Source organism: Camelina sativa, chromosome 16, assembly GCF_000633955.1.
Source record: "Camelina sativa cultivar DH55 chromosome 16, Cs, whole genome shotgun sequence".
Lineage (NCBI taxonomy): Eukaryota > Viridiplantae > Streptophyta > Magnoliopsida > Brassicales > Brassicaceae > Camelina > Camelina sativa.
This window is the reverse complement of record NC_025700.1, coordinates 19,013,019-19,027,391: the sequence shown is the minus strand read 5'-3', so window position 1 is coordinate 19,027,391 and position 14,373 is coordinate 19,013,019. Positions and strand designations below refer to the sequence as shown.

General features: G+C 33.3%; 2 protein-coding genes and 1 long non-coding RNA gene across 3 annotated transcripts; 2 read left to right on the top strand and 1 right to left on the bottom strand.

Moving 5' to 3' along the window:
* LOC104751202 (mitogen-activated protein kinase kinase 9-like) lies at positions 401-1,725 on the top strand. Its single transcript, XM_010473110.2, has one exon. It carries the CDS (start codon positions 578-580, stop codon positions 1,529-1,531), a length of 954 nt encoding a protein of 317 aa, XP_010471412.1. The 5' UTR covers positions 401-577; the 3' UTR covers positions 1,532-1,725.
* On the top strand, positions 6,712-7,804 carry LOC104753817 (the record flags this gene model as incomplete). Its single annotated transcript, XM_019237951.1, has 3 exons — positions 6,712-6,810; positions 6,908-7,131; positions 7,235-7,804. Coding segments are annotated over 3 exons (630 nt in total), but the record flags the coding sequence as incomplete, so codon positions are not given.
* On the bottom strand, positions 10,014-11,425 carry LOC104751201. The gene is made up of 4 exons (XR_002035808.1): positions 11,184-11,425; positions 10,998-11,081; positions 10,356-10,882; positions 10,014-10,255 (listed from the first exon to the last, which is right to left on the bottom strand). It is a non-coding gene; the product is annotated as an uncharacterized LOC104751201 (long non-coding RNA).

The following is a 14,373-nucleotide window of genomic DNA, read 5'->3' as shown; positions in this document are numbered from 1 at the left end:
TGATGGCCTCAGAAAATCCAACCAGATGGCTGTTAGAAACAATTCCACGTTGGCCTAAACCTCTTTGGTCGCTCTCATCATACCTCATTAGTCATTAATTAAGTTTCTTCATAAAGTAGTGTTATCATTTATTAATGTACCACTACTACTCAATTAGTTACCGTTATTAGCCGCCCAAATCTTACAACTTCCATAAACTTTTTTAGACCACCCACCTTATCGTTATCAACTATAGAATAAATGATTAGGATTAGAGTCCTTTTCAATTTCCATGATATATAGTAGTACTAAAATTTACAGTCTGATGCAATTAACCACGTGCGTAATCAAAACACTCACACACAAGTTGCATTTTTAACGATATTATACATACAGAAAAAAAACAAAAACACAAAAAAGTTTCCACTTCAAGATAAGAAGAAATTAAAATTTAAGTAATGTTCACCTTCACCTTCCTCGTAGTCTCCTCTCTTCACACTCTTAAAACGACTTTGAAGAAAATCAAAAAACTCATATAAACTCTCTGAAGCTTTTCTTAATTCTCAGAATCAGAATCTCTTCTCTCTTCTTCTTAGATATGGCTTTGGTTCGTGAACGTCGTCAGCTAAATCTTCGCCTTCCTCTTCCTCCGATCTCCGACCGCCGCTTCTCCGTCACCTCCTCCTCCTCCGTCGCCGCTGCTACCTCCTCCTCAGTCTGTAACAACAACACCTCCGCAGCAGCTGCAAGTGATCTCGAGAGACTCAACGTCCTCGGATGCGGAAACGGAGGGATCGTTTACAGAGTCCGTCACAAGAACACGTCTGAGATCTACGCTTTGAAAACCGTCAACGGAGACATGGATCCTGTTTTCACGAGACAGCTGATGCGAGAGATGGAGATCCTCCGACGTACTGATTCGCCGTACGTCGTGAAATGTCACGGGATCTTCGAGAAACCGGTCGTCGGCGAGGTATCGATTCTGATGGAGTACATGGACGGAGGAACGTTAGAATCGCTACGCGGCGCCGTGACGGAGAAGAAACTCGCCGGGTTCGCTAAACAGATCTTGAAAGGACTTAGCTATCTACACGCTCTCAAGATCGTTCACCGTGATATCAAACCGGCGAATCTGCTTCTCAACTCGAGAAACGAAGTTAAAATCGCCGATTTCGGAGTTAGCAAGATCTTGGTACGGTCGTTGGATTCGTGCAACTCGTACGTTGGGACTTGCGCTTACATGAGTCCGGAGAGATTTGATTCGGAGTCTTCCGGTGGGATAAGCTCGGATATATACGCCGGAGATATATGGAGTTTTGGGTTGATGATGCTTGAGCTTCTCGTTGGTCATTTTCCTTTGCTTCCGCCGGGGCAGAGACCTGACTGGGCGACGCTTATGTGCGCTGTGTGTTTCGGAGAACCGCCGAGAGCGCCGGAGGGATGTTCGGAAGATTTTAGGAGTTTTGTTGAGTGTTGTCTACGTAAAGATTCGAGTAAGAGATGGACGGCCTCGCAGCTTCTTGCTCATCCTTTTCTCCGGGAAGATCTTTGATTCGATTCTTTTTTTTTTTTTGTTTAAAACATAATCTTAAAACACAAAAAGAATCTGGAATCTTGAATTCGAGTATTAGATTTAATTTTGTAGAGTTTACTGGAGAAATCATATTATGATGGTAATATTGTTTTTGTACATACATCATCATAATCAAATTAATGTCATTCAGTACTATTTATTCATTAATTCAATCGTTGATGTACATAAGTTTTGGTAATCTTTAACTAATAATACTCTCTTTTCCCCAAAATAACATATATAGATAGACTCCAACGGAATCACATATTAATCCAAAAGGTAATATAGTGACTCTTGAGTCTTGACAGGTGTAGCATATGTGAAAAAAATCGAGATAATCTTCAGTATAGTACTATTGAATGTTGTGTCATGCTTGGCGAATCACATAATCATCAGTCCTTTATTTTATTTTATTTTTCATGTTTAAATCTCCCCTTATTATTACTAAAATATTCACAAAAACAAATCCCTTTTGTGGAATGATTTTTTTTTTTGTTATTGGAAAAACAAAAATGCAATAAAGCACGTTCCAGGAAAAAAAAAAAAAGGAGGCGGCCGAAGAAGTTTAAAATATTCAAGTTAACAAAAAAAAGGAAAAAATAAAATCCAACTACGAATTAATAATAATGATAATAATAATAGGGGTAGTGCTGTATCCAAGTTTAAAGCAAGTTTAACATTAGACGTTATTTTAATATATTTTATAAAAATAAATAAATATTAAAATTCAAAATTATAATAAAATAAATATCAAAAATTCAAAGTTATAAATTTTTTTCAGAAACAAAAAAAAAATCTAAAAAGCCTAAAACATAATTGTTTTTTTTTCTATTTCAAGAAACTATTTCACCAATTTTTCTTAATCTTTCTTCTTTCTGTTTTACGATTTTACTTGGTCTTTTACAATCTAAAGTTTTTTTTATTTTTGTATATTTTTAGGAAATAAAAAGAATTCCAAAACCATAATAATATACCATATTTTCCATAATTAAGAGGAAAAAAAACACACAAAAAACTATATACTTTCGGGGCCTAAGATAAATGCCTTTTTCCTAACCCATAGGCACGACTTTGAATAGGGGTCTCCACAACTTGCTTGAGCAACAATCTGAGTTTGGTTGGATGTTCGTAGAAAATTCGGGTGGTTTGTGCCTTTGAATAGGGGTCTCCACAACTTGCTTGAGCAACAATCTGAGTTTGGTTGGATGTTCGTAGAAAATTCGGGTGGTTTTGTTTTAGCTAGTGGAAGAGTTGATAACAACAATTTTTGTTTAATTATTTTTTGGCTTTCTACTTACTTATTACATCACTCACTATTAATATGAAATGAACAATGAATTGTGAAGTACTGGCTTACGTTAGCATTGATGAATCAAGAAAAGTCTTTAGGTGACACTCTTGAGTGTGACAAAGAAAATAAAAAGGAGGTCACGCCTTGACTTGATAGATTTGTTGTATATGGGTCGTCAAGTGTATGTAAAATAAATAAGAGGTCACGCCAACGTTCCAAATTGATTCGATTCTTTTTTGTATAAAACATAAACTTAAAAAAAAAAAAAAAAAGAATCTGGAATCTTAAAATTCGAATATTATATTTATTTTTTGTAGAGTTTACTGTAGATTTTAGGGGAACTAATCGTTCTTCAAAGAGTAATCAAATTATGTTCTTCGGTTCTCCTATTATTCATTAATTCAATCATTGATGTACATAAGTTCTGATAATCTTTATAACTATTTATATACTTGCTCTATTTTCCCCAAAATAACATATAATAGTCACTAGACCAAAAAAGTATAATAGTCACTCTCGACAACAAGAATCAAATTAAATCATATATCTTAATAGTGTATTATATATTGTAGCATGTTGTGTGTCATGCATGGTGAATCAATTTTTTTTAATAATCATCAGTCCTTTTTTTTATATAGTTCATGTTTTAATCTCTCCTTGTATTGTAGTAAAATATTCACAAAATCAAATCTCTTTGGAAATCATTTATAATAATTTTTATAAATTTGTTGTACAATGTATATATCATCATTTTAATAACCATTACAGGTTTATCACGCTACATTATTAATGTGAACAGAAATCCTATAAGCTGACAAAATAACGAAGCTCATTGGCGACAATCTAAATGAATATTGCAAACTAATGTACCCAAAACTATTTAATACAGTACTTTATTAACGATTCCTTTTTGTGGGATAATTGTTTAGTTATTTCCTTTGTGTGGAAAAACAAAATTGCAATAAAGCACATTCCAAAAAGCAAAAAGGAGCTCCTACCAAAAATAAACAAAACAAAATTGAGAGACCGACGTTTAAAATATTGAAGTAAAAAAAAAAAAAAAAAAAACCAATTACGACTTAATATGGGTGGGGTCTCCACCAGTTTTTTTGTGCAACAATTTGACTTTTGATGTTCTTCGAAATTTCGGGTGGTTTTGTTTAGCAAGTGAAATAGTTGTTATCAACAACACTTTTGTTTTTTTTTTCCTACTTACATACATCACAAAATAAATAATTAATTGTGAATATTGGTTTACGTTAGCATTGATGAACCACTAAGTAAAATCTTTACATATTCAATAATTTGTACAAAAATATCTCTTAAAAATCATTTTTTTTGAATTTTAAAAATTGGGATTATCTCGCATTCTCTTGTACAAGGGAAGATAAATTATTCTTGATTAGACAAACAAAACAAAATTCAGAATATTTCAAAATATGATTCTTTAATCCGATAAATAAAAAAATGGATTATCAAGTACACACCCATCAAGCAAGCAGTTATCTAAATCCATTAACTAGCAAAACTGACTACAAAGTACACATCCATCAAACAAGAAGTTAACAGCTTGAATGTCGCCAAGAATCCACAATTAAAAAAACAAAAACGTAGGAATTTGGAAGACTGTGTCCAAACATCACCTGAAGTTGTTCATGAAGAATCAAAAGAGATACCTTCTTATACTTGGATGAGGAGCTGATGATATTCAAGTTCCTTCTTCTTTGGTCTTTTAACATTGTCTGTCATTATTGATTGTTGCAGAAATACATAGAGGCCATGCGTTCTTTAAAAGAGATGACTGCCCTTCTCAAACGTGCTCAAGATATCACCAAGGCTGGCCTAGAAAATCTACTGTCAAAAGCTGACTTTCTGATGGGTATAATCATATCATATTTTTGCTTGCATATTTATTGATTCTACCATTTTTTTTTATCTTCTTCTTTCAAATAGCATAGGAGGACTCTTACAATCGTACTCTTTTAGGACCAATCTGAATCCTCTTCTGCCTCTAAATATCAATCAATGGTACAAATCTAAATAGCATAGGAGGACTCTTACAATAGTATTTTTTTAGGACCAATCTGAATCCTCTTCTACCTCTAAGTATCAATCAATTGTACAAATCTAGTGAGATTTATTATTTCACGCGGAAATTTAATACCCAAAAACATCATTAAGAAGTGGAAAAACTTTTATAAACTTGACTGAAGGTGATCTTTATAATAATATTGACATCATCTTCAAATAATCTAAATCGATCGTTAATACTCTGGATAATGTTTACTTTGTGAATACGAATTAATCTTAATCTTCCATATGCGCTACTCCGATTTTGTTTTTCTATAACCATATATTGGAGAAATATGGATCATGGATGTAGTCTCTTCTGACCATTTAAAATTTTGAAAGATTAAAGCACATTTGAATCATCAATTTTGTTTAAGTCAAATAAATTATAGTAACGTATACTAGCACAAAAATACTTGTTACTCGATAAGAAACTAAAAAAAAAAAAATCGTAAGTGGCTTCGAGGGCTTTTACATCATTATGTCTTCACAGTTTAAAAAAAAAAAAAAATTGATGTGAAGAGTTTTACATTAAAATAATAGGTTGTGACTTTAAAAATATAATAGACACCATTTGTTTACCATCAAAAGAACAATTTTTTGATTATACCGAAACTGATGAGAAATTCAACTATTATAAAAGAAAATTACAAGACAAAACTATCAAAGCAGAAAAATCATATAGATTTTATCAGAAGAATAATGATGATGAATCAATGTAATCAAAACTCAAAAGAATACAATTCGTCGAAAATGTTCTATTATGTTTTGCAATAATGATTTTTTTTTTAATGGTTAAAGATTTATAAACTTTTTAGCTTATCAAGATGGAAAACCCGTGAGTACGAGAGAATTTGCAAACTCTTTACCTTGTTCTTTTCTTCCCAACTTAACCCGTAGTAAAAAAAAAATTGAAGATTGGACTATGGTTTTGGATTTTTTTTTTCTCTCTTTTCTTCTAATCGACTATTATTAGCTAAAAAACATAGATATCGTGTATTAGCAATGTAGATCATGTACACCACATGTAGATCCTGAAACGATGCATCTATAAAATTAATACTTACTTAAAAAAAACTGTCGACAACAACCAAACATAGAAAACTGTCAACAAAAACCAAACATACAAAATTTATTGTAAGATGATGGTCACAAAAAAAGACACAAAAGTGAAGGCCCACAAAGCCCAGCCAACAACAGCGAAGCCCAGCTAAAACCTGAATAAAAGGACTTTTTTTTTTTTTGGTTTGGTTTGCTCTCTCTCTCTCTCCTCTTGCTATCGGAAAACCTAGCAGTCGCTGAGCTCTTTTCTTCTCCATGGACAGGAGGGGGCTCAAGAGATGCTCGACATCCGCCGATGTAATTTCCTTTTTTTTTTTATTATTGTTTTGTTCTTCTTCTTATGGCTTTCTTCTTCTTTACTCTCTATTAACTTTGTTGTAATTTTGGATTTTTAGGTTGAATCAGTTCATGATGTGAATAAAGTCACGGATCCTTCGCCAAAAAGTAAGCAATTGGGTTTCTTATCTGTTTTTTTGTTTGTGAAGAACTATCTGAAAGATATCTGAATCTCGATTTTTTTCCTTGTTTGTTATGTTGATTTTAACATTAGCTAAGAGAGAGTTGGATAATTTGGAGATCACAGAAAACCAAAATGAAACATCTGAGAAGAAGGTCTCCTGTTCTGTATACATTAATTTCTGTTTCTTTTTTTTTTTCCTTTACTCCTCCACTTCCACTCGAGAGAGAAGTATATAGCTTTTGTATTTTTTTGTGTGTCTCTCTAAGTAGGAAATAAAAAAAATTGAGGAAAACTTTCGAAAAGTTGACTGAAACTACGGAAAAACTACACGAGATTATTCTAACAAGGCCCAATCTACCTGACATTTCATTCAGGGTATGTGCTCTTCTTTAACATCGTTTAATCAAAAAAAAATCATAACTTGAGTTGTTTTGATTCCATAAAAGAAATCTTGTTTTGTCTCGATAAGCAGAAAGAAGTCCCCAGAAAAGAGGTGAAACCGATATATCACAATGAGTGCAATTTCGGAAATAAAGATCATCTGGCACTAAATGATGACACCCTTTTCGTTAGAGGATTTGATACTTCCCTTCCTAGGCATGAAATCAAGAGCGCGTTGTGGAAACATTTCAGTTCATGTGGAAAGGTCACAACGGTTTATGTTCCCATAGAGTGTGCTACCGGTGCTTCCTTGGGGTTGGTTTTCTTGTTACCTCCTCCAATTTTGTTTGTTACAGCAAAGTAAATAAAAAAACGAATTTGACTTTTTTTTTTTTTTGTTCTTTTCGTTTTTTTACAGATATGCTTTCATTAATCTGAAAGATCATACCAAGGGGTTTACACTCAGTGGAAGTCTTTTAGGAGGGCGGAAGCTCCATGTTATGATGGCCAAATATAGGGATGAATTTGGGGGCTATTCTAACTTTAGAGGTTGTCAACGTTGCCGTAATTATCAGCCATGGCTTGTACACAGAGCCATAGCCGACTCCTTACTTGAAAAATACAGGTGGTACACAAACAAAATTTTCTTTCTTAATAATAAAGTCTGTAGGTTAACTTCCCCATTATTAATTCGGGGATATTTTTTCTTGCTTTTGATAATGTAGGTCTATGGAGAAACGGCGGACCGTTGGTACTTCCTTTAGCAAGTTTGGTCGTTTTACAGCCAATATTGCTCGTTGTTAAAGCTACATCAAAGTATCAATATGTTTTTAGAAGAAAACTTGTATTATGGATCTTGCTATTTTTAGTTGCATACTTTATGCATAAAATCAAATTATGATTTACAAAAAAAAAAGAAAAAAAAGACATAAAACTATTGTTGTTACATTGTTATGTTTTTAGGAGTTTTTTTTCAAGTATTTTCTTACATGAGTTCGCTTGATGATATATAAGCATGTTCTCTTTCGATGATCTGAAAGTTATAGGAACGAAATACTCATAATTTGACTTTTATAATATCTTATATCTTACACAGAAAATTGAGTGCAGGTTTGATGCAATAAAGCAATGTGAAAGTAAGTTTATTTATATTCAAATGAGAAGATAGCTCATGAAGAACTTTATGATGCAAGAAAATAAAAGAAAGGACGAGATTAATTTACGAACACTAACAATCAAATATATTAAAAAATTATAAAGAAAAACTTTGTAAAAATAATATGATAATTAAATTATTAAAAAGGGTGAATAACCTTAAAAGCATAAGAAAATTTAAAGAATATAACATGCTTTTATTCAATATTAAGTAACTAGCCAATGTGGCCATGTGGGTGTCAAAAGATCATTCCAGTTATTACGTAGGGATGATGCGTGGCAAGTAGAGAGTGAAAAATGAATATACAGTATATGATAACCAATATGTATACTACCACTACTAAGCTTGATTAAAATCACACTTATTTTTTTTTGTCTAACATGATTTGAATTTTAAAATTCAGTTATGTATTTCTTTAAAAGGTGAATAGTGGAATCATGTAAAACCACTACGTTCTATATGGTTTCACATAGAAGAGATCAAGAGAATATACCAACAAATAAAAATAGACTAACATACACTACTAATCATTCACATTAAAGAATAAAGAGTATATATAAATAAAACACATAAAATGAAATGATATGAAGTAAAATGAAATGATATGTAACAAAATGTTCTTACTAATATCAGCATTTTGAGAATTTTGCTGAAACACTCCTCAAAATGTTCTTATTAATTACCCTAAGAGATATAATATAGAAAACCCCAAATACTGAACTAAACGCAAGATGGAAAAACGCTATAACTAACTTATACTACGTATGGATCCCAAATGACGAAGTTAAACTTTGTATCGTCTATGAACAAAAATCTGTCTTTTTAAACTCGAATTTGCGGTTCCTCCAAATGGAATTAGTTCAAAACACATACTAGTAATATGAAACTCATAGGAAATAATACATATAACCTTATTAATTACCAAAAACTTGTAATCAAAAAACAAAAAAAGTAGTGTATAAACGTAAATAGCTTAGTCTACAAATTAGTACTAAGAAAATTACAAGTAAAATAATTAATTGCATGACCAGATAGTGAAATATATAGTAAGTTATTCACTCATGAGACGATTGAACATAACTTAATTATACAGCCGGAATTGTTAAAAACTTAAAAATGCTTTATGTTCAACAAGCAATGTTGTTTACAACTGTGATCTGATGAAGTCCTTTTTGAGCGATAACTTATATTCCACTTTTCTGTAGATGGTTGGACGGACCTACCATTAACAGGGGACATCCACATAGATTTACCTCGCAGTACCATTCTACACTAGTCACACCACCATACCTTGTAAATCCCATGGCCAACCTCAGGTTTTATTTCATTAAGACACCATCCTGTCAATTTTTCCTTCTTTTTTCTTTTTGCAATTGTATATTCGGATTCCTGGTGACGGTGGGAGATTAGGACAGCTTATGTATATATGCAACCAACTTCTCAGGTAAGTATACTCAAAATTATTCGCGTTATTTATGAACTCAAACAAATACATTAGCGGTTGCTCACAAGAAACTAAAAATCATATTCCCTTTAGTAAGGCCAAATAGTCTGTTCTCAAATATGAAAACCATTTTTTTTTTTTTTTGGCAATGTGGTTTCGGTCAACCGATGCAGCTATGCTCCCCACCATTTGCAGCCAGACATCAGCTTTATGCGGTCATGCCTACCACTACTTATGCAGCCGCTGTCTCCAGTACATGGTTGAGTCGCTGGCTTGAATTCCTAAAACTAATTAAAGGGGTGGAGTCTAAGGAAAAGATACTCAGGCCTAGGATTCTGAGAGCTGATTCAACATCCTTTATGCACTTAATGAACAAATATGGACCCCCGTACTTACATTTTTCATCTGAGTTTAGTTCATGCCAATTTCTTTTCCTAACGGTTTCTTTGGAACAACGTATCTACAAAGAGTCTTATTTTAATTTCCACTAACCTTGTTATATATTTTACCTTCCAACTTGATAAGCTATTATCAAGTCTTGATCCTTGACTATTGAATTTGATGTTTATCTTTCGAAATGATACAATTAGTGATTAGTAGAAACAAAAATATCTGGCTCGGTTTACTGTTTCATCACAGATAAGATAGACATTACGGAGATGGAGGTTATCAACAAAAAGACTACATCGTTTTTAGATAGATAATTACGGAGATAAGAGGGTTATAAACAGAAAAGACTACATCGTTTTAAGATAAGAGAGACACATAGAGGCATAGAGAGCTCGTGTTGTGGTGAAGGTGAACCATTAGTGAGACGCGTGTTGTGGTGGACCATTCACCTAAAATAAAATAAAAAAAAATCACTAGTGTGAGCAGTGTTATGAAATCCATCAAACTAGAGGGTTAACTTGCTTTAATTAAAGAAAGACAAGAATCTACCTTCAACACAGTCACCCGGGTAAACAGGCCCTTGCGTCGAGCAAGCCGACCAAACCCCATCTTTCCCCAATCATCCCCTCGAGAATCCAAGGTTTCCCAGAACTCTACCCATTCTCCATTTTGCAGCTGAATGCCACACCCAGTGAGCAAGACACTATGCCCAGGAAACTTCTCATAAAACCTAGCTAAACATTCCATGTCTGTTGGAATGAAGACACTCTGACAATGATGTAAAAGAAAAAAACAATTACAAACTGTAAAATTAGTTTTGAAGTATAATATAAAGTACTAATTAAAGGTATCCGTCATAAGATTTGTAGCTTGGAAGAACATCATATGAAACAACCACCGGGCCTTTACTGAGAAGGCTCTCAATAACATCTTCGAATTCTTCGTAATCTTCCATTGGTCGCTTATAGACAGTCATTTCATCGATGTACTTTCATCGATGTCCTTTTCGTTGCCCATGAATGTAACACTTCCGTGCAATTCCAAGTTGTTAATAGACCTGCCATTTTCAAGTTGGGCTGCCAAAACCAAAGATGAGGTCTATCAATTTGTTTCATATCAACTATCTAGAATCATTATTTAAAAAAAAAAAAAAAATTGACTCAACACCCATCAAGCAAAATATTAGCATACCAATATGTGAGCAGTTTGCAACTTCTCTAGGGAAGAAACTGTAGTGAGTGCTCCTCTAAGAAGTGAATTAATCTCTTCATTTTCCTGCAATTGAATATGAGATTAATAAATAAAAAACGGTAAGGTAAATTAGAGAAACGACTGACAAAAAAGACGACTCTCTGAATCGTGAAAAGACTCGGTTACCTTTTTTGAATTTTCATCCTCCTCTTTTGAATCTTCAAAAGAATCATCCTTCTTCCTACGTTTTTGCTTCTTCTCTGATGATGATTCTTTGGACTCTGACGTTCTCTTACCTTTCAGATCCACCGCCTCCTCTTCCGCCATCATCGATATCTCTTTTCTTTTCTTTTTCTCCTATTGATATCAACGCTTCAGAGGCTCATGGCGGCTGTGTCTTAGGGTTTATCATCGTCCGCTTAAATCTCTTTTTCCTTTTTAAAAAAAATATATATATATATATATATATATATATATATATATATATTTATCCGACGTGTCCGCTTTTAGTTAAATACCATTTTTTAAAGTAATACTATTACAAGTATGTATTTTAAAAGTGTTTTTTTTTCTTTTAACTTTAATTTGTAACAGTTGTCGAAACTTTGTATCATCAAATGATTAGTGTAAAATTTTGCAGTTAGTAGTTTTATAGTACTACTATTTACCATAAAATGATTATGTAGCAGTTAATTTCTGAAACTTAAGTTACTAACAAAACAAACAAACTCAAACGTGGAGATAGTCTAGAAAACCAAAAACAAAATAAAATTTTTTTGCCCGATTCTGGAGGGCTTTATTCTTGGATTAAAATCTGTCTGACCCTTTCTACTAAAATTTTATGGGAAAATTGATTTAAAAGGACATTTTTTCTTTAATTTGTCCTATTATGCTTTTTTTTTGAAATTTGGTAGAGTAGGTTTTAAAATACAGAAAAACTCAATTATACCTTTAATAACTCAATTAAATCCTTAATTGTAGAAAAAACCAAAATTTCCTGTATTTTTTCTTTTTTTGTATACTTCCTAAAATTAATAAAAAAAAATACTTCTTTTTTCAATCCATTTCTTCATTTTTTTTAACAAAATCTCGACATACATTTTTTCTTGGGAGATTTAAAACCAAAAATAAAAAATCTCGACATTACTCTCTCTTTCTCAGGAGATATCGACACCTTTTTTTCTCCCACCGGCGAGAATCGACGACTCTGGTAGCTTCTCCCACCGGCGAGGATCGACGACTCCGGTAGCTTCTCCTGCCAGCGACTACTCCGGTAGCTTCTCTCTCTCTCTCTCTCTCTCTCTCTCTCTCTCTCGACACAATTGAGTTTTTTCCCAAATCTATTTCAAAATTTTTCCCCAAATCTATTTCCAATCGATTTCTCTCTCTCTCTCTCTCAATCGATGCATGCAATTGTTTGTTTGGATTGTTGTGGTTGTGTTTTTTTCCCCCAAATTTGATTTTTTCCCCAAATTTGATAATGTATCGGCAACACATGTTTTGCTTTTGGGTGATGTCAATATAGTTTCTATATGTGATTGATTGTTGTGGGACAATTTTTTTCCCCAAATTTGATAATGTATTCGATTGAAATTTGTGTTTTTTCTTCCCCAAATTTGATAATGTATCGGCCTCCAAGTTTTGCTTTTTGTTGATGTCAATATAGTTTCTATATGTTAAGACTTCATTGATTGTAAACCTAAAAATAGTTTACAGTTAGTATAGCTAATCGATCATGTTCATCATGTGTTAGGATAGGGATTTGGATTCATACTAATGAATTTCATTTTTCTTAATTTTTTTTTGTGTAGCTATGGAAACAGAATTTCCTAAACGCCTATTTAGAGATGGATTTGAGCCACAAGTGAAGAAGATTAACAATTCCTGTCGAATTTCTATCTTGGACAAAGTCAAACAAGCATTACCTAAAGAGTATGAGAAAGTGAAGAATGATCCAGTCTTTTCACATGTCTTTGCAATCTACGAGAATGGTTTAGGGTATTCAGGGCGTTTGATACACAGCATGATGTCTAGGCAATTGGTTACAAAGAAAAAAAGAGAGATATGGTTTGTGTTTGGAGGGAAGCCACTCAGATTTTCAATGCAAGAGTTTCATGCTGTGACTGGGCTCAAATGCACTGCCGATTCTAGTTGTGATTTAGAGAATTGGAAAGATGATGGTGGGTTTTGGAGCAAATTGATGAAGAGAAAAGGTCTGACTATTAGCATTAAGAGCTTGGTTGATGTGCACTTACCTGTAATTCACAAATGGAATGAGGTAGATAAGATCTAATTGGTGTATCTTCTTGTGATAGCTGGGTTGGTTATGGCTAAGGATGAGAAAAAGTATATTCCACTCAAATACATCCAGATGGTAATGGATCTTGATAAGGTGAGGACTTATCCTTGGGGTCTTAAAGCTTTTAAAAGTCTTGCTAAGTCTATCATAGAAAAAAAAGAGAAGATTTGAAGAAGATCAATAGCTATGCATTAGATGGTTTCTCATATGCATTTCAAATATGGGTGATGGAGGCAATTCCAGACATTGGAAAGTTGTTGGGAGAAAAGATTATCACAGAATTTAGAGAAGCTCCTCGATGTTCTAACTGGAAAGGCGCAGCCAAAGTATCATATGATGATATCATCCAACTAGAAAGTACATTTGGACCAAAGGTACTTTCTTTGCCAATCCAACTCTTATCACATGTTTTTTTTGTTAATAGTTGATGTCATTGTTTAATCTTAAGTTCTAACAGTTTTATTTTATTTTATTTTAGGATATTGTTTATCCATACATATCTATTACTGGCGATTATGACATTGTTGACTCCATGGAGTTTTTATGGCGTGACGAAACTAGCGATGGTGAAGTCGATGCATTGAAAGCTAAGATCAGTTCTGAAAATGATTTTGGAGACCATATTTGGGGAACTGTACAAGTTGATGATGTGGACGGTGAACATAATCAAGTAAAAGATGATGTTGGCAGTGAGGTGTGCGAAGAAAATCAAGGGTCTAGTGCAACAAAGAGTGGTGAGAGTATGCAAGCTGCTAATGACGAAGAGTCAGGTTGCAAGAGAAAGAGACAACCTGATCATGGTGCAGAGAGGAGGAAAAAGAAACTGCTCTATGAGCGAGCAGCAACAACACATCGAGCTGAAACAGATGAACCAATGAAGTCTTTTATTAATGTGTTTGAGACTTGTTTCAAGAGTTTTGAGNTAAGTCATGTAGATCCTTTTGCAATCCTCATCCCTCGGCTTGTGAAGGAAGTTCAAACCAAAACCTATGGTAAATATCTTCATGTGGCTCCATATTCTATCATTTNAAATTACTAAGTCGAGTCATGACAAGCTACGTTTGGCTTCGGAATCAT

Coding starts and splice junctions, on each gene's coding strand:
- LOC104751202 (XM_010473110.2), top strand. CDS start 578: ATGGCTTTGGTTCGTGAACGTCGTCAGCTAAATCTTCGCCTTCCTCTT.